This window comes from Egretta garzetta, unplaced genomic scaffold (genome assembly GCF_000687185.1).
Source record: "Egretta garzetta isolate BGI_Z169 unplaced genomic scaffold, ASM68718v1 scaffold46, whole genome shotgun sequence".
NCBI lineage: Eukaryota > Metazoa > Chordata > Aves > Pelecaniformes > Ardeidae > Egretta > Egretta garzetta.
In genome coordinates this window covers 452,279-473,736 of record NW_009260268.1, presented here as the reverse complement: position 1 = coordinate 473,736, position 21,458 = coordinate 452,279, and the positions used below count along the sequence as shown (strand labels likewise).

Sequence of the window (21,458 nt, the reverse complement as noted above, 5' to 3'; positions counted from 1 at the left end):
GGGAGAGAAAGCGTAATGAAAGGCTTGAGATAAGGACAGGGAGAGATCACTCACAAATTACTGTCAGAGGCAAAATAGACTTGACTTGGGGAAATGAATTTAATTTATTACCAATGAAATTAGAGTAGGATAATGAGAAACAAAAACTAAATCTTAAAACACCTTCTCCCCATCCCTCCCTTCTTCCTGGGCTCAACTTCACTCCTGATTCCTCTACCTCCTCCTCCCCTCCAGCAGCACAGGGGGACAGGGCATGGTGGTTGGGGTCCTCCTCAGGGGGAGGACTCCTCACACTCTGCCTCTGCTCCAGCGTGGGGTCCCTCCCATGGGAGACAGTCCTCCATGAACTTCTGCAACGCAAGTCCTTCCCACAGGCTGCAGTTCTTCATGAACTGCTCCAGCATGGGTCCCTCCCATGGGGTGCAGTCCTTCAGGAACAGTGGGTCCCCTGTGGGATCACAAGCCCTTCCAGCAAACCTGCTCCAGCCTGGGCTCTTCTCTCCACGGGTCCACAGCACCTGCCAGGAGCCTGCTCCAGTGTGGGCTTCCCATGGGGTCACAGTCTCCTTTGGGCATCCACTGGCTCTGGCGTGGGTTCCTCCCCGGGCTGCAGGTGGATATCTGCTCCAGCGTGGACCTTCATGGGCTGCAGGGGACAGCTTGCCTCACCATGGGCTGCACCAGGGGCTGCAGGGGAATCTCTACTCCAGCACCTGGAGCACCTCCTCCCCTCCTTCTTCTCTGACCTTGGTGTCTTCAGGGATGTTTCTCTTGCATATTCTCACTCCTCTCTTTAGTTGCAGTTGCTGTTATGCAGCAACTTTTTCCTCTTCTTAAATACGTTATCCCAGAGGTGCTACCACCATCGCCGATGAGCTCGGCATTGGCTAGCAGCGGGTCCGTCTTGGAGCTGGCTGGCATTGGCTCTGTTGGACATAGGGGAAGCTTCTGGCAGATTCTCACAGAAGCAAACCCTGAAGCCCCCCAGCTATCAAAACCTTGCCACATAAACCTGATACACACAGTTTCACTATAATAAAGCTGAAGTAATATTACTGACCCTGGATTTTTATGTAGTTTGTGACAGCTGAGTGTGTGCTCAACTCTCACTGGGTATGGAGCAGCAGCTTCAGCAGGTAGTGCACAGCCAGCTGTTTCCAGGTGACAATACTCACACTGTTAAATACAGCAGATATATGTGTGACTTTAACAAAATTTATTCTAGTTTGGACTGTTAGCTATTCTTGTTCCTATGTTGTCGTTTCTTTAACTTTCTCTCCCACTTTGCCTGTCTCAGAAGAATCTTGTGTCTAAATAGCTGCTAAACACATATATAAAAGACAGATTGATATTTGTTCATTAAAAGCAGAAAATGCGTGTTTGAACAGACAGAGGAAATTACTACTTTGGTTATCCAGGCTAAAGGAAATAAAAACTTGTTAACTTACAGGATAAAGTATGAAATTTACGTGTATTTCTAGTATTCCTATGATTTAGTATAGCCTAAAGCTTTTGGAGCATGTTAAAATATATTGACCTACACCTGCTGAATATCTTATAAGTAATTTTTAATTGGCTAATTTCTCTATAAGCATTTAAATTTTACAGGCCTCATCTTGTTTTCTATCCAAATCCTTTGTGGCTCTACAGGATGTAAAAGCCATTGTGGGAGTGGTGAGATTTGGGAGCGTCAGTGATGCATTCATAAAACTACTTGACAAACTAGGCAAGTTTGCTCAGTGAGAAAGTTGAGCACCCTTGCTGGGGAAAGGGTTTGTTGTGGAACTCTGCATTGGTTTAGACACTCTGATGGCTGGACAAAAGGTTGGCCTTGTATAACTCAAGAGCAATTGCCCTCACTTAAGAAACATTGCACAGGGTAAAATATATTGAGAGAAAATCCAGCTTCTGTAATTGTTTCTAATTCTGTGCCTTTTTAGCGGATATCTTAATTTATTCTTGTGAGGTATTTAAGTGATACACAAAGAATTGGTGTTGTGGGTGGGACCAATTCTGTTGTCAGCACTGTACAGATAAAAAAACTGAATAAGCCTATGGTGATGGAAGGAAATGAACTGGATATCCTCATTCTGTGGTTTTCCTGTTATTGAGGATCCTCCTCAGTAATCTGATAGGTGAGCAACAGGAATTGTGAATATAGGTATAACCTAGGATTGACATTGTAACCTGCTCTGAATAAAACCATAAAACTGTACAAGGAATTAACTGTTTAACATTTCATGTTAATCAGCTGGAATGTCTACATTTAATAGGTCAAGTAGCAACTGAGAAAACTTAGAAGTTGAATTAACCTGTGTCCTTTCACAGATTTTATTACAAGTTGTTACACTTGACCTAATCTATCTTTGGCCTGCAGTCTTCAATTTTCAAAAGTGTTTCTCAAGAGTAAAAGCTTTCTTTTTGCTTTCTTGATATAATGTATTAACACACAACTTCATTTTCTGGTAGGGTGCTTTGAGTGTTGCATCAAATGCCTGGGAGGTATTCCCTATGCCTCTTTGATTGCTACCATCTTGCTGTACGCTGGAGTTGCACTGTTCTGTGGTTGTGGACATGAAGCACTTTCAGGAACCGTCAACATTCTGCAAACCTACTTTGAGATGACAAGAGCTGCAGGAGATGTTCTTGATGTCTTTACCATGTAAGTTACCAGTTTCTTTTAACTGTTTCCTTTTAAAACTGCTGAAATATTCCATACGGCATGTAAATTTCACTCAAGAAAATATGTTGTAATGAAAATCATAGAAAGTACAATTTGGATAAGCTCAGCAGATGAAGTTTTGACAGACCTGATATTTTTACTATTAACAAGTGATTTATAATACTATTTAATGCCCCATATTTATCATTTAATTAATATTACTTCATATAATATTGATTCATCTGTTCCATACATGTTTGCTTTTATCCTTTTTATCCTGTGATAATTTCTTTCCTGAAATGTATAAAAAACCCAAAAGAACTACAATAACAAAAAAACCCACCCCACCAAACCTGAAGAGTTGTGCAGAACCCCAAGACTCGAAATGTCAAACCTCTTTCCTCTAGTTTTCCAAGAATTCATTTGTTTTTAAGGTTTCATGCTTTGCTACTCCTGAAAATCTGTTTCTGGAAGGCCTTTATTTTGTTGAGCATCTCCTTCCATTTGGTACATTTAACAAACTTGTTTACTGTAACCTGAAGTTAAATGACGTATTTTCTAATTCTCTTGTGTCTTTTAAACATGATTTTCTTAGATATTTGAAGTCCAAATTCTATCTGGCTGCTAATGGTTGCAACTAAAGCTGAAAAATTCTATCCTCAAATTTGTAAGCCTTTTCTTTCATTAATGTTTTTTAGAGAAGTGAAGTGATTTGATCATCTATCAAAACATTGACTTCTTATGATGGATAGTTCCACAATAATAGCATCTCAGTGCTTAGCAGTGGTCAAAAAGCAAACAAAGTACCAGAACTTCTGGGAAAATCATAGAGAAACAGAGAACATACTTATGCCATTTTATAAATCCATCTTTCACCCATATCAGTAATACTGCATGCAATATTGGTGCCCCAAAGAAGGCAAAAAAGGATGATTAGAGTTATAGAACAGAGGCTATATGGTTAAAAAATGAGTATAGTAGGACTCTCTATGAACATCAGCTCTATTGTTTGTGTAATTAGTAGCCAGAATGGAGAATGTGCCAAGTAAATATGTCACTGCTATGCCATCTTCAAATTTCTTCTCAGGACTGAGGAATTTAGATGTTCTTGTATAAAAATATATTGGGTTGATGGGAAGTATGTGACAACTTCTGCTTTGCCTTTTTTGGCTTGTCATTTAGAATAATCGGTCTGACTTGACTTGGTGGCTAAGGTTCATTGTTATACTGAATTGAGAGATCAGTCATTTTATTAGGCTCTAACTTATTTTATTAGTCCCTAGGAAGCCATTAGTGCAGAACAGCCACAAATCGATGCTTTCTCTTCATAGCAAGTTTTCCAGCTTCCCTCTGTCAAATACTTAAGTGAAAATATCAGTCAGGAGCCATAGTTCAAATGCATATAATTCACTAGAAATGATTAAGGAGCTGTAAAGGTGATTTTTTTTTTTCTTGGCATTTATTTTTTTGGCTTAGCTAGTAGCTTTTTGGTTTCTTTGGCTTTTTGTTTACTTAAAGATTCTTTCCTTGGCAGACCTACTGGAATTGAAATTTCAGTTTATTCAGTTGTGAAAGATGTCTCTAGAGTTATGTCTTAAAGGCAGGAGGAACAAATATTTTGACTAAAGGATGAGCCATTGCTTTTAACTAGATAAACTGTGTGAATCTCAAAGAAATTTGCACTCGTTAATTTTCTACCTGCTTAAATAGGTATTACTCTTCTTTTTAAAATAATTTTGTAGGGAGAAGAAATTCTTGATATTTTGTCACAACTACTGATTAACAGTAGGCTGTACAAAAGCCCTATGGTAATTACATTGCTTTGAAAGACCAAAGTGCAGAAAGGAAACATATGTAAGTAGAAACAAACAGTGCAGTACCTACATTCTTAAAACTGTAGATATTGAAATGGAAATAAAACCTACTTGTTTATTGTTCTGATTAGAAATAATAAGAATTAAAAAAAAATCTAGCAAGCAGTGTGCCCTACTAAATTATACTTTTTTAAGGTTATTTAAGATATTTTGGCTGTTAATGCTTCTAGTTCTGTGAAGTGTCTGGGGCTGACCTGCAGTCCATCCTTCTGTGATATATATGCTAGGGAGATGCTGCAGTGGAGTGAAGTGTGTTAGGTTCTGTTTAATCACACTCGTGGTTTCTGTCTGTATTTTTATTAGCACAGTGGATTTCAAATGTCATTCAGAATAAAAATTGATTCCTATCTAAGAGTTACTTATGTGGGTGGTAAGAGATAAGGGGTTTTTTTAACTGTGCCCACAACTGTGTGTGTTCTAAACTCAAATAACACAACTCACAAGCCACCCTGTACCTTTTATCTTTGTCTATACAGCTACTCATTGCAATTTAAGAGAGGCAGCAGACACCATAGAGGAAGTAAAGAATAATGAGGGCACAAACAAGATCTGAAACACTCTTTAAGTACCTAAAACAAAAGCCAAAGTACTGAAATCCAACAAAGCCATTCAGAAATGTCCATGTCAATGTCCCTGAGGACACCAAAAGCCCTGACTGTCCCTTCCTGGCCTCCCCACTACATGCCCATGGGCCAGGACCCTATTTCAGCCCAGCTTGGGGATCTCAGTCCCTCACTATGGACTCACCTGGCCATGGGGCTGGGGCTGCCCTCTGGCTGCCCTGCTCCCTGGCTGGGTGCTGGGATGGGCCCTGGCTGCCCCATGGGGAGCTCTCGTCCCGTGTGGTGCCCCGATACTTGGGGAAAGATGAATTAACTAAGAACCTGCAATAGGCCTGGAAGTCCCCTGGGAGGGCTCTGCCCTTGGGGGTTAAGACAAGAGACCCCCTTGGGTGTCTGAGTGCTGGCCCTGCAGAGTGGACATGGTCCCCGATTCCAGCTCCCCAGACTCTTATCTGAGTTCAAATAATATATACCAGCTGCAGTTCATATCTGCTTTGGAAACACTAATAAGTAGTAAATATTTATAATTTCAAAAACTAAGAGCAAGTTTTGCAGCTGGCTTTAAAATTCTTTAAATGCCAGGCAGTTAAGTAAATTTTCTCAAATTTATTATTTTCTTTCCAAGCTAAAATATGGAATGATCATGGTGAATAACTCTGAGGTACTGGAGACATCCTGGAGAGATACTGGGTGGGGTAGAGATAGTGCTTTTATAGCAAGGGTTTACAATAAAGAATGCTCTTTTGCTTGCCTATTGGGGGGTGGGGGGTGGGGGAGAGAGGGGAGGAGAACAAAACAAAATTTTCCCTGTAATAGAGTGCTAAAAGCAACAGTTTCTAAAAAGTAACAATGATTTTTTTTTTTTAAATGATTTTTTCTTAAAGTAATGGGTTACAGCCTGAGTTGAATTGTTTCAGGGTGATGCAGGTAAAACACATACTTTAAACTCTTGAAAACTAAAATAAGTCAAATGTGTTCAAATTCATGAGTACACATACTGTACAAAAAGGTATTCCTTATGAATTGGATGGTTATAAAAAACATTTAGAATTATCAATGAGTGACCTTTTCTTTGGGACTAACCACTAATTATATTGCTTTCTGAATCACTTCTGTGAAAATTCACTCCCCATGGTCCCAGACTTCTTCACTATCAACATTATCACTGTTCTAACAATAGCTGCTTCCCCCCCACCAGTGAAGAAATGCCTTTTGGGGGACTTAATATACAGGAGTCATAGGCTGTTGTCTGGGATGTGGATTCCTTCAGCTGATGTAGTGATTTTAGCTCCTTGTGACTCAAAGGGATCCTAAGAAAATAAATATGGTGGTTTAAAATATGTTGGAAACTGCCTTTATGATATTTTAACTGTACGAGTTGAATGGTTTGTGTTGCCCACTTTGTCAGTTTAACAGCTCTTTAGGCTTCACTGAAACTGAGTAATCTGCTTGAGGTAGATGGTGGTATTCAGTCATTCTTCTAATAACTTAATAAACTGCAGTGGACACTCTAGCTCCAAAGTACTGGCTATAACTAGGTTTGCTTACTTAATCACTGATTTTGACAAGATTCCAAAGTCAGCAGAAATAGATGTATGGTTATCAAACGTGTATTGTATGAGCTGGATTTTTATATTTTTCTGGCATTTGGAACAAACTCCAGAAGATGTTTTTTTTAAGGAAAGCAGCAGCACAAGGTATGTTTGGTGTATCTCCCAACAGCATCTTTTCACAGTTCTTTCTCTTTAGTATACAAGGCCAGTTAGTGGCATCTGTCACATGGTTGTGATATATAGGCCACAAAATAAGGGAATCACGCTCTTAGAGGGGAAAATGAAGAAATCTTCCTGATACAAACATTAACAACATTTTCCTACTACGGTCAGAGCTAATTTAGGTAGTTGTAAATTCACTTCCTTTTAAAGGTGTGAAACCAAATAGTAAACTAAATGAAGTTACAATCTGTAAATCTTTTGTCACTATCTTCTCTGTTAGAAGTGCCACATATACTCTACTGGAGCCACCTTCTTACAGCTAAAAATTTCCTTCCTTTCAAAATGTGAAAGCCTGTGTTTCAGGTGCTATTGTGTCCGAGTTTAATGCCTGCTGATAACTTTTTGGTTAGTCAGTCATTGTTTATTAAAAGGATGTTATTTAGTAGTATACATATGTATGTGCAACTGTTTTCTTTTGAGGAAAACCAAAAGAGCATGCATAGAAGCTTTTATATCCCCCCTCTTATTGTTTGAAACCAGTGCTTTGAGACGTAGATAAATGGATGTCATTCTGATCTGCTGCTGCTCTTTGTTTTTGTTGGCTTTGCAGCTATCACAAGTTAAATATTGGTACCATTAGAAATATTATTGTTATCATTAATATTATTGCGCTAATATTAATTGAATACTCTGAAAGGTATTACAAGGAGTCCTGTAGTAAAGGCTCACTGATATGAAACACGATACTTATAAATATTTGCATTAGACCATGTGACCATTCTGTTTTAGTCATCTACTTAGTACGCAATAGTACTAATCTGGTTTTCCCTATGTTTGTTCTGTTACAAAAGCTTGGCATTCTTTAAGTTTGAACTTAAGTTACATTTTAGACACTATTTGTATTGTGGGAAGCAAAACATGAAAGGCTCTGTATCAGGACGGGCAATTGCTAATTTATGCAGAGCTGTATCATAGTATGTCTGGAAACAGTAGCCATCCCATGGAGCCCTGGCAGATGACCCCGGTGGGTCTGTATGAAGAAGCTTCAGCTGGGCACCAATTCAGCTCTCTGAGCCTATGAACAGGAAGAAGAGATGGGAAAGAAGTGGACATGCACACTGTTGGCATATACCAAACTAGTAGGATGACTGCCTGTGATTGAAGTCCAGGTTGGTCCAGTCATTTGTTTGAGATGCACACTGCCTTTTTGGAGGTGTGTGCTGCCTTTCGGTAAGGATTGTTTTCACACTCCTGATTATGTAACTGTATTCAAGTAGTTAGTTAAACAATAGTTTACTCTTCCTTTATATATCAAATTAATATATTATCTGGGGAGTATGATCTAAAGTTTTTAGCTTAATATCTATAAAATTAGCATTAAAAGGTTCTTATAAAATTATAGTTTTGTATTAAAAATTATCTTTAAAGTGTGTCTTTTTAAAATTATCTTTGGGTTTAGACTACAGATTTTTTTGTTGCTTTAGGTCAATTCGATACCTCTAAAAGTATCTGAAAACGTTATGTATCTGAAAAAAGTTATAAATATCAGTAAAAATATTTCATTACAAAATATTTTGCAAAAGTAATGCTTGGAAACTATCCTTAAAATCTGTGACAGCAAACCATTTTCAATTAACCTTACTTCACCTAAGTGTTATAGAAACCCTAGCTTGATGTGTAATAGGCTGATAGTCATCTTGCTCTATGAATAATGGGCAACAGTGGGATGAGAGCTGCCTTATTCAAACCCTCTTTTGAAATCTACAGAGGATCTGCTCTCTTGGAATTTTTGAGATGTAAGCTCTGAAGACATAGTCCAGAGTTAAGCGGAGGAGTCATATGGCTACACATATATTAGAAAGCAGTGTTAGCACAATAGAAACTGATTGATAGACCTAAATAGTTGGTGTTAACAACTTGCTGTTCATAAAGTATTTATTTCAGGGACTTATTCTGGACTCAGTCTTGCCTGATACAATGGATTGAACATCCATCAGCGGCTGGAGTGCAGTAGGAGCACTCCTGGATCATACTTCCCATTTAGCTTAATTGGAAAGAAATTCATGTTGTCGACTCTGAAAAACATGATGCAAACCATACCGCAACAAATAGGGACAGCTGCAGGACTTGCTTAAAAAAATCCAGTGCATTCCTGAGACAAAACACTTATGGGGATGTACACAAAATCCCAACTGCTGTACAGTTAGAGGTTTGTTCACTGAGCTCAGGTGTAAAAAGACTTCTAACTAGGCTAATGAGAGTTCCCACTAGTAGCACCCTGAGTTCTTGTACCTGGATTCTGACCATGTGTAGAATGACGTTTTCTCTGCAAGGAAGACCTAACTTTGTCCTATGTGTCTTGTTCGTGTTTTATAATGTGAAAGGAACCACCAGAGAAAACTCAATGTCATCGAAGGATGCATTTTTCATTTTAAAAATAAAAAAAGCAGTTTACTTAAGGAGAACAGCTTCTATTTCACTGGAATAGTTTAGTCACACATAAAAAGTAGCATTGGACCAATATAGCATATTAAAGATTAGATGCAGAACATAGCATTTTAGATCTGGTATCATTCAGTAGGCGCTCTGAATCTGACAAAACATGCCAGCGCCTAAGAATATGACCTTTGCAAGATTATACAGCACTGAAAAGTCACGTTTACAATCTACTCAGCTGTATTATGTGGCCTAGTGTTCTGTATTCTGTTAAAAGCAAAACCAGTAAGAATCTATGTAAGTGAAATTTGGGATTTGGGAGGTATCTGCAAAAATGTGGTCCTCATTTTATGAAGCAATTGAACAAAGAAATTCATAGCAGCACATGTGAATAACAGCAGAATGATCTTTAAATAAAGAATTTTTTAGTCTTCATCTGTGCAAATACAGTTCACTACTTTTAGGCAGACATCTGTATTATTTATGATAATAATTAAATGTTAAGTATATCTCTTTCTTGGTTGTCTGGAATTCTAAGCTGGCTACAATCACTGCATGCCTCTGACTTGAACCACCTGCTGAGAAAGGTCTATTGCAAATGTTTCATCTTCGTGGGAAATATCTTTTTCTCTTCTAAGTACCTTTGTTTCCTTTTAGTCTTAGTTTATAAACATGTAAAATGGAAAGCATATATTCCTATGTAATATATGTATTGCTAAATCTTGCTTCATGTGCCATGCAATACTAAGATAACTGGCCTTTCCACGGAAGATCTGAAAACGGTAAAACCAACTATTACCATCCAAGTCTGGAGGTTTAGTATCAAGTTGTCAGTCTTACACTATCAGTATTTACTGTGTGTGACTCCAAGCTTACATTTGAAATAATGAAGTACTCACAAATCCTCTGATATGCATTTGCCATATCTTTTTACACTTTATTGCTATGGAAAGTTGCCTGGGAATTCAGTATCCATAGTGCACACCACCATCATGTAATTCTGCCAGAATTCTGCACATTACTGTGTAGCAATTCCAATCTTTTTTTGGCTGCCTTTAGGCAAGAGGGCACCAGATTTCTTCTGTAATTAGCATCTTTAAAAATGTTTCTAAGAAAGTAGTTTTGCTAGAGGTGAGCAGGCAGAACAAACCTAGATTATCAGAAACAACTTTGAGAAGCAGCCTCATCCATATGTCATAGTCAAAATTTTACATTTTGGACTCAAACACTTCATGATCATTTAAATGCTGGAACCTTTCCTGTTCCAAGATAGTTACAGGATTCATAGGGCAGAAATGTGGTTTGCACTGCTATTGCTTCTCTTCCATTAGCTTGTGAATTCTCTACTGGTTTTTGAGGTGCTTCATGAAAACTTGGCTCAACTGTCCCATACCTAGGAAGGAAGCAACCATTAAACTTTTAGAGGATGATGAGGGTTCTATTCTGCCATACCTGTAAGAGAGTTGTACAGCACAAATTAATCTGTTGAAATCAATGGGATCTTATGTCACATCAGCTTCTGTTCAGAGTAGAATAACAAAAACTGGCCCTTGCAGAATGTGAGTGTAACTTGCATATTATAATATGATGATCTCTTCTTTATATAATCCTAACAATCTGGCTTTAGTTTTGAGCAAATTATTTGCATGATTACACACAAAACTTCTTCCAGTAATACAGAATCAAAAATTATGTTTTATTTCTACTTTAATAAAAAATACCTTTTAGGTCTTTGTTGCTCTTACCCTTCATCTAGCGTTAATCCTTTCTCTTTTTATCATTTCCTGACAAACTTTAACTGATAATTCTGTACTCCAGTTTTGTTTTCTTTCCACCTGAAATTTAGAAGTTTAGACTCTATATTAATCTAATCTCAGAAAAATCCCTCACGGACCTATGCTGGTGTTTTCTTACCAGTTTCATTCTTCTCTCCTCCACAGTGAGGATATTGCAGTTTCTTTTACCTCATTTATGTTGTTACCTGAAGTTTTGTGGTCTTATTTTGCAGGTAGTACATGATTATTAATAAATCCTTTTTTCTCTCTGCTGGCTGTGTGTTCTTCTTCTGCAGTATGCCCTTGCTTGTCTCCTCCCTTTGCTAACAATTCTTCTGTGCTTCACGGTACCCATTATCTCCTTCACTCAAACTGTTTAAGTGAATAATGTCATGAACTTACACCAAGAAATTGTTCCCAGCTGGTTTGCAGGAGAGCCCAAGCACCTCTTAAAAACTTTCATGGGGCATGGCTTCTGCATACCCTAAACAGACCTTCTTGCTTGCAAATACTCTTATATCTTGTTTCTCTTAAAAAACCCCATATTTGCAAAACTTTTTCTTGAGATAGCTTGAGGGGGCAGGCTGTTGTCTCAGTCTCTTAACAGCCTCTTAAGATCAGTCCTTCAGGGGGCAAGAGGATCAGCCTGAAGGTCAGCATTGCTCTTTTACAGAGTAACAGAGATTATTGATGTGAACATCAACTATTCAATGTTCCTTGCGATTGAAAAAAACAAATAATTTGGGGGGGGCGGGGGAGGGGAGACAACAAACCCCCCTGAACCAGCAAAAATGACCTACCCCAATGGTAGTGATTACATGCATTTCTCCCTTTTTTACATTGTCAGTGTCAGCTATAAAAGAAGGTAATTTTAAATTAGGAATTGAACTATGAAAATCTAACTAAATTTTCGGTACTTTGCTAGTTTTGGTATTTTATTTTCCTTATTGTGTTATCATAGCTTGGAAATAGGTAAAATTGCCTGAATCTACTTTTGGAAAGTATAGGTACAGGTTGCTGGCAATTATGTGCTATCCAGCACCTGTAGTATCTGAATGTCATTATGTATATTTGGAGAAATAATGTCTCAAATTCATAAAGAGAAATGTGAAGCAGAATTACAAATGCTGGAAGAACAGTTCCATGGTAATACCTAGTACTCTGGTGGGCTAGGCCAACCAAACCCTCTGTATTAGGCTTTTATCTCTTGTTCAGGCTGAATTATATATATGCTTTATTTGAATAAAAAGGTTTTCTGGACAGCATGAGAATCACATGTCACAGGGCAAACTAATGTGGTGGGGTTTTTGTTGCTGTTAATAACAAATAAATGCCTGCAATGCATTCCTATATTAAGCAAATTAAAGAAAAATACCCCTAGCTAGTATGTAGGTTGTTCCAAAGCAATATTAAGTAATTTTGATAGAAAAAGATGTATTGATGTGCATTTGCTGAGTACCAACCTTCCTCACTGAGGGTAGAAAGTATACCATGACTAGACTGAATAGTGTAAATTCTTCAGGGTTCATACAATTTGCAATTCCTTTTAGGGCACAGTAAATACATAGGGTTAATGTTAACAGTTCTTGGCTTATCTGTTGGGGTAGTAAATACATTTATTATGGTGGAGCAGTGTGATTTACTCTAGTGAAGCGACTAGTTCCTCAAGCCCAAAATATTACTTCTAGACACAGTTAACAGAAGCTAATTATGAATACCGAGATACTTTTGAAACAGGATTTAATAGTTATGAGCTCAGTTGATTGAATGAGTCTCAACAACAAAATAATAACTAATGTATTATAATACACTTTTTACAAAAGCCTGCTACACATAGACATGATCCTTCAACAATTAATCTTATTGCTTGCTGATTTATTTTATGTATTAATCCTTGAATTTGCCAAAGCACCGTGAAAATACACAGTAGGAAATCTGCAACATTGATCTAACTTGCTGAGAATGTTTTCACTCCCCTCTGACTTGTCACTGCTGGGATAGTCTGCCCTGTACTCAGGTACAACCTGTTTGTTAAGATGTTAGCATTGATGGCTTCCATCAGTAACCGCTGTCAGAGGAAGAAAGTGTTTTCTCCAGAGCTTTATTAATATTAATCTTGTTGGATAGAATCCAGATTCAGATTAATGAATTAGGGAGTCCACTTAATATGGAATCACTAAAACTCAACTAAAAGTTGAAAGATCAGCTTGATTTAAATCACACATTGAAAACAGTGGTGTTTGTGTTTTTAACATTTCTGAACATAGTGTTGTGAGGAAAATCAGGTCTGGAACTCATAGAGCCTCTACAAGATTAAGACAGTATGCAAAATATGTTTTAGATTATTCTAGAAAAGAAAGGCTTTTACTAATGTCAAGATGTTTTTCACAATTAATTTACGTTTAGATAGTCATTCAGCTTATCCTACCCAGCAGTCTATGTTAATATGTGAGATTGCATGATCAACATGAATTTCTTAAAATCAGGTTTATCTTCACAATCTTCATTGATTGCCTTTTAATAGAAATGTTTCATTACTTTAATTATAACATTATATAATATTCATAGGACTCCTGCATATAGTGAATAGGTATTCAAGATTTCTTTTTGTTCTTCTCAAGTAGTGTAGCTTTAGTCTTCATCCGATATATATGTTTCCAATCCTGTCAGGAGTACAAACTTTATAATTTTGTCTCTTCTTCCTTTGCTCCTTACGCACCTCTTTCCTTTCACTCCAGCCTGCACAAGCATAAGCCCTGCTTGTCCTTTTTCTTTGTCCTTACCCATCTCGCTCGTTGGCTCATGTTCATCACCCCTTCTGCCATTCCCTTCTACCTCTGTGGTTGCTCTCGCCCTCTCTCTGCAGCATTTGAGACTTTGCTGAAACACAGATGTCAATTAATCTCCCTGAGTTCATCCACAAAGAATTAAATTTTATTTTAAAGGAAGGCAATCTCCATTTTACAAGGCCTATATTTTATTATCTTTTATAATTTCATTGGAAAATGAAATTTAAGTGAAATTTATTAGATGCTGCAGAATAATTTAATGCCAACCCTATCTTCAAAACTATATATATAAAATGTTATTGTTGTAGTACATTTTCTTTAACTACAGCACACACTAAATGTAGTTATATTGCAATACAAGTCTATCTGACTTTCAAAGAGGTAGTTGAATGATTGTTTCACAATTTTTGTTTATATTTTTACTCTTTGCATGGTACAAGATCCTTTCTCCTTGGAGTAAGTCTGGCTATTTCATCTCATGTAGTCTGATCAGTAGAGATTTTACTACTTCTCTCTGTAGAAATTGTATGAGGAAGAAATTGATTTCTATATTTGCCTAGTCTATAGTTATACATATTTTTTCCTTGTAGAAGGCTTAAATGGAAGTTATGCCTTTAGTTTTATGTAAGGCTGAGGAAAAAGCAGATCTTTTAGTGTGCTTTTTGATACAAGCAGCTCAGTGGGAGGCTCAGCACAGATGGTTTAAAGGGCTGTTGTAAGGGCTGAAATAGTCTCTGGACTTCCCAAAAGCCTTAATCTCTTTAGGGCAATGATAACTTGTAATTCCTACAACACTGAGCACACTGAGGTCTATGAGGAGCTGCTGCTGGCAGAACACCCACAGTTCAGCCACCGGTGAAGGTCACAGTTTTGTAAGGTGTATAATGTAGAAATTGGGAGAGATCTTACGGAATAGTCATAAAGTTGCTGTCTGGTTGTTTCTTCTAAGTTTATTTTTATCAATCATGACAAGATAGGCTCAAAATATCATTTTCCTGTTAAAAGTGTTACACTGGCTGAATTACTATAAAACTAGGGAAATGGGATTTTTACAATGTAATCAGGAATTATATGTAATAATACAAATTTAATCTTTGCATCATCTAATATTGTCTATAGTGTTACATTTGTTTCACCATTTTGAATAGTTCATGTATCGGTTCCATACAGACATCAACTTACCCTAGTTTTCACTTGAGTATGAAAGAAAGAGCAATGTAGAAAAAAGCTGAGAGGGTTTTGTCATTGGAATGCTAGGGAAAAAACATATCCTGTCTCATTCCCAGAACCCTTCAGTTATCGCTGCCTGAAAAATGTTATAATAGGTGCCAATTTATAATATTTCTCCCACCCCCAATCAGGTCATAAGTTTAATTGCATTTTTATCAGACTAATGAAAGCTTAAGATACATTCAGCAAAGTTATAGACACAGTCCTACATCTGAAATATCAACTGTTGACTTGAATCTGACTTTGAAAATCTCTTGAAACCCATCCAAACTCAAAGATACTTTCATGGGGGTTTGAGCTTTGTTATTGTACTGTACATGTAAAACATTTATTGAGAGTTGTCCTTTGGGTGATGATGGAAAGTGTGATCCTAAAGAAATATTATCATTAAATATTTCTTTTTATAACAATAAAAGTATTAATCTTCATGTTTTGAGTTTGGGTACTTGTTTGGTGCATGTCAAAATCCATCCTGCAGATCCTAATGGGTCTCTGGCTTATTTTTTTGTTCTTCTTTGTTATGAGCTGTTGGTGTCTTGACCTGGACAGTATGACTGGAACTTACTAAAATCATAAACCTGCACTTTACCATTTTCTAAAGAGTTGCACGACTCCTGCTGTGTCATACTGATAAAATGGAAGCTTACTGGGGCTAGATTTTTTGGCAAAGTCCAAGCAGGAAACATTGAAACCTGCTGATCCAAGGCGCAATGGTGACTAGGAACATTTCCAAGTTTAGACAAAACACTTAGAGCAGAGAGGTGCTTTCAAACATCTTTTCACAAACCCTGGTCATGAGAGAACATTTAGGAGGCAGAGTCTCCTTGAGCCACTGTTGAGTTTCTAGACAGTGCTGCACAGGACAAACACATGACAACCCAGGTAATCTTCTTTGTAATAAATTGAGCCTTCTAGGGCTCTGCACATTACACTGTAAGCCATCCTTCCATTTCTTGAGCTTTGGGTCTGTGAAACGATGTTTTAAAAACCGCATTACAAAAGAACACCAGATGACCTGACCTTATTACTTTCATAATAACATGTTTCTGGTCTGAAGTTAGGGATCTCTCTTGATGACTTTATTATTCTGTGTCAGACACTTTGTCCATTGGAGAATAAGTGGAAAAATAATAATGAGGAGAAGATAGCACAGATTGGCATTGCAGCTTGAGAACTACTTGTACAAGTAGGAAGGTTTATTGAAGATTGTGACAAAATATCTTTTCTATAACCGTAAGTTCTGGATACAATGTGTTACTCAGATGTGTCAGATTCTTGTTTCCTTTTTCTTTTTTCTTTGCCACTTTAGAGGAAAAAATAAAATCAAAATTACCTGACTTTTAAACTATTCTGACAAACTGTGCTGTCCTACACAGATCCATTTTTACATTTTATTAAATTAAATGGCCCAGTGTTTCTTATATCAATGGTATTTTGTTCCAAAGTTCACTCCTGGCCCCAGCTTCAGTTGTCATTACAGCACATCAGCACTTAAGCTGACTCCAGTGTAGAAACTCCGAGGCTTAGTGGGTCTGATTATCTCACCCTGAAATTTCAGGGTCGGCTTTAAATATTTATGCAGATAAATAATTTTTGCTGTTCCCATACAGGATTGACATCTTCAAGTATGTGATATATGGTGTAGCAGCTGCATTCTTTGTATACGGCATTTTGCTGATGGTGGAGGGATTCTTTACAACTGGTGCCATCAAGGATCTCTATGGGGATTTCAAAATCACCACGTGTGGCAGATGTGTCAGTGCCTGGGTAAGTGGTTAAGAAAGCTTTTGTATGTAAGGCAATTTCAACATGTTTTGTATATTTGTAGTGCCTTGTGATGTTTATTTTTGGGTTTTGTTTCTTTAATATTTTCCAATACTTATTTAGTGGTTAAAAATCATAGCAAAGGAGAATAGAGTGTTAGAAATGTACTCTACATTGCTTAATCACTAAGTGAAGCAATTAATTCCACCAGTTGAATGGGAATGGGAAAGCTTATTCTCTCAACAACATCAGTGGTTTGGGTCAGGACTAAAAGAGTGTAATGCCTGCAGCTGTACTGGGCAAGAAATATTTTTCTTACTAATATTTTCACTGTTATTTTAGAAATCTTGCCTGTTCCTCTTTGGGACAAGCTGAGAACTGTCATCAGGTTTTGTTTCTTTTTTTTTTTTACTCCTACATTATCTCTGGTTTAGAGAGGCCATTCACTGGAAAACCAAGATTAAAAAACCTCTGATTTATACTGGGACTTAAAAAGAGGTTGCTCATACTAAAATTGGTGACTATTTGAACTGGGATTATTTTAAGATTTCTGTTCAATACCAGGTAAGTGACTAACTTTTTTGGTGACTGACTTCTGCATGTCAGGTAAGAGGCCTGGACACTTGGTAGGTGTTGGAGTTAGGTATTTCTGCAAACACAATCAGTATCAACAAATCATATTTTCTCATGAAAAATAAATTATTAAATACAGCCAGGTAGATCTGGGTGTTAAGGTACACTTAATGTTACGCTATATTTACAATAACTGATGTATAAAATAATAGCCAGAGGAGGGTTTCCCACTGTACCCTCCAACAGGTGTCAACATTCCTTAAGCTGGAATACAGCCTAGGAACAAATATTGGTATTAGAGAATATCTTCCAGTCACACTAAAGCCTATCAAAACTAGTATTTCAAATATCCTGACATTTCAGGTTAAACTGAACACAGTTAATCTACACACTGGAAATTGGGGAATGCAGCATGTATGCCACACATAGATGTAACATGCTCCACGCTAATGCTGCTTTTTCATTGTTTTTTCCTTTTGTTCCTGTCAAATGTCACTGTATGATTTTGACACTTTGACTAAGAATTGGTTTAAAGCCTTTAAATAAGTATATAAATCAAGACTGGGAACATTTTAAATAAGGAACAGTCATGGCTTATACCAAAACTACTTTCATCTCTTGGAAAGAAATCTTTTATCTATATTCACTGAAAACCTACTAAGCTAGTTCAAATTCTTTTTTCAGTTTTTTCAGAACATTATTTTTTCTTCACAGCTCCCATAAATGCCTGTGCTCAGTATTGCAGCAGAGCAATTCTGCATCCTCTCACAGTTTTGATGCCCTTGCAGTATAAACTGTAATTCTGTAGTATGTGGCTAGAAGAAATGAACAGTTAAGCATCTGTTCTATGGTTAATATCACTGTTATTATTAATGATTCATTAAATTAATTCCTTCAGCATTTTACTTTCTTCATCAGTAATCTGTAATGTTTGTGTTTTACTTTAAGAAACCTTGGGTTGATATACATTGTGCAGCTAAGGTTAAGGCTGTATACTGTTTATGATCACAATTAAAATAAACTATCAATTATTTTGAGTTAAATTGTTTTTATTCTTGAATTTGGTGAAGCTTTTTCTTTTCCCTAGAAATGAAAGAAAATCTGTGGTTTGATTGCTTGTCTTATTCTGATGGTACATCAGTAAGTTTGCTATTCAAATGTCTGGAGCTATTTTTGGGTTATTATTCTGGCTTTTGCTTCTGTGCTCTAGAGATTTGAGAGTAAAACAGGATAAATAGCATTTTTGTCAATTTTGTCTAGGTTTATTTTTATTATCTAGCATTTAAAATTCTTAAGGGACAAATAACAGTTTACATTTTAAAAAAAGTATTTGGAATCAGAAAATATTTCAGTCCAGCAGTGATATGCTTATAATTTATTTGGTTCCTTAAATCATGCAATAATATGAAGAAATAAATTCTAAGAACAACAAAAAGATGACTGGAGAGGTAAATTGAATCTAATCAGTACCCTTGTGTGTCAAGCCCAGATTGTTCTACTGCTATGCAAATTTGCTGTAATAAATTTTGCTGTGTACAGTTGCCAAAATGAGACAATGCTATTGAAGAGGATTGGCAGATACTACATGTTGCAAGAAAGATTCCTTGTATAAAATTTTGAGATAGTAATTTTGTAAACATTAAAATCTAAGCTGACTAAACAGTTGGTTTCTTCTAGCAGTACCTTAATACTAACAGAAATGTACACACAGGATATTTGTTGTTTGGAAGAATTAAAATGACAAAACTGGCTCCACACCAAAAATACCTTTGTAAAAATCCAATTGTTACTATAATTTCACATCAAATTTGCTAATGTCTTTCTAAATACCAGTTTAGCATGTTAAAGTCTGAAAATTAAGTCCTTCTGCTTTACCATCATCACCAATTACTTCTCGTTAATATTTTGCATGAGCGTATTTATTACGTAAACCTATTAGGAAAATGGAGGGAAAAAAAATCAACAAAAAAGTGGAAGGAGGAAAAGCTCACTTTAACTTTGTGTGGTTATATTTCTCAGTGGAAATCTGAAAAGTAACATCTTTTTTTTTCCTTTCTTATCAAAATATTCTCTGAAAGGTAGGCTTTTAAGATCACCGAAAGCCAACATCTACAGAAACTTTTCATGTGCCCTTCCCAGCCTCCCTCCTTCACTGTGACCAGCTCACTTTCCAGCTCTACATGCTCAAGAGGAATTTTTTTGCCTGAAGTAATGGAAAAAGAACTAGCTCAACCTAACCTTTCCAATGATTGTATAGTTGATTAATCAGCCTATATGAGCATTCAAAGGCTTAGCATCCAAGTCATGCCAGTGCTGCTGTGGAGTGTACCCTCTGAGATCTGAGAGGGGGCCTGTGAAAGTGTGAGTGAAGAGTCTCATTGGCAGTGTTTTCAGAATTAATTTACTGTGAAAAGTGAAACAAAAGCAGTATAACAATGCCAGTCACATTTGAGGAGGAATGGCTGTGGTTTTAGTCTTCATTTTTCAATGCCTGAACATGCTTTTAGAGAATGAAATAAACAGTTATATATAACTGTGCTGCAGCATGATTAGTGAAGAACAGAGACAGGCCTGAAGCCAACTGTGACACAGCTTGTATATTTGCAACTTAACACCCTTCCTATTTATATTCATCGAGCTTGCTCATGGAAAGCCTCATTTTCACCTTGTTTTAGAATGTCTGCTTTCAGAGTCAATAAAAAATGAAGAAACAGAAATGAGGGTTTTTTTCCTTGAAAAGTTTTTACTTTTATGAAAATTTTTTGCTATGAAATGGGAAAGCAGTTCTTGTTACTTCATCAGAAAACATTGGATAAAGATTTCATGCTGGCAGTTGTATTCCTATTTCTTTTTATCTTTCCTTTTAAAAGAAACACGTTAAGTCTCTAGAGAAAGATGTTTTATATTCTGAGTTACACTGACTCATATATCTTCTCTATCCTTAGTGTGTAGGAACCTTTTATTTTAATGAGTGAAAGGGATTTTTCTGCCTTTGAAAATTATCTTGGCTACCTGAATGTCTATGTGCTATTTGACCCATTCTTCTTGAGTGCTTAAACTAAAACTTGAACTTTCAAAAATATTTCCAGATTTTATTTTGCAAGAAAATCTATGGAAGCTTCACAAACGTTTTGAAAAACCATCTGTAAGGGATGTGAACTTGTCACATCATCTTGCTCTTACCAGACCAGTTATTCTAGAGGCAGTGAAACTGCATCATAGTGACATTTGATTCTTTGTGTAACCAGAGGAACAGAGTTTAGTGCAGGCTCAGCTGGCTTTCCCACCCAGAACAGATGCATAATTTCTGAATGCTAGAAATGAAGCTCTCATTTCTGAAAATCAGATACCATATCTGGATGTTCTGGTGGCAAAATGCTGAGCTGACAGTCAGAGGCCTTCCTTCTGATTGAATACTGCTGCGTCTGAGGAATGCAGAATGTGTCATACCACTGCTTCTTCATTTATGAGAAGTAAAGAGCCTTCTCTCCAAGACAGCACATGTACTTAGGGGTCTAGAATCCCTTAATCCAATCTTAAACAAGGAAAGTGTCTAACAAAACTCTTGTCCCCATACACGTTAAGTAGCAAAAGTCATAAGTAGTTTCGGACACTGACATGGGAAATGGGGAGGGTGAGATTCATATGGTGATGTTACCTTTCAGACTGCATAGTTACAAACCAGAATCATGAAGTATTGCCACAAATGACAAAGAAGCTGATGGAGAAGTTAAATTCAGAGGGAATATGTTGTGACACAGATGTATCCCACCTAACTGGGAATGTCGCTAAGGTTGCCGAGAGGAAAGCCTATGTAGTTAAAGGAGAGAGGGTTAGGGACACTTTCTCAGATGAGCAGAATTTTTCTGCAAGTGGCTGTCCTATTTTCTGCAAAGAGAATAACCCTCAAGTCTTTTAAGTCAGGTCTTTTATATTAAGAACTTCAGTTAACTGTCTAAACTTGGCCCCTTTAACTGTAGTTTAGGTGAATACCATTTGCTATCTAAACACTGCTGGAGTTAGTAAATAAAATAAAGCATATTAATGATTTTATAGGTTTCTGGACCACTGTTGGAA

The 21,458-nt window shown here is 36.9% G+C and overlaps 1 protein-coding gene across 1 annotated transcript in view; it reads left to right on the top strand.

The window, feature by feature from the left end:
* Window positions 1–2,459: 2,459 nt before the first annotated feature.
* GPM6A (glycoprotein M6A) overlaps window positions 2,460–21,458 on the top strand; it is a gene marked incomplete at its 5' end in the record, with an annotated part of 39,874 nt that continues 20,875 nt past the window's right edge. Inside the window, 2 exons of the mRNA XM_035897811.1 lie at window positions 2,460–2,662; window positions 16,655–16,811. Coding sequence (XP_035753704.1) covers window positions 2,460–2,662; window positions 16,655–16,811 — 360 coding nt within the window. The remainder of the gene's footprint in view (window positions 2,663–16,654; window positions 16,812–21,458) is intronic.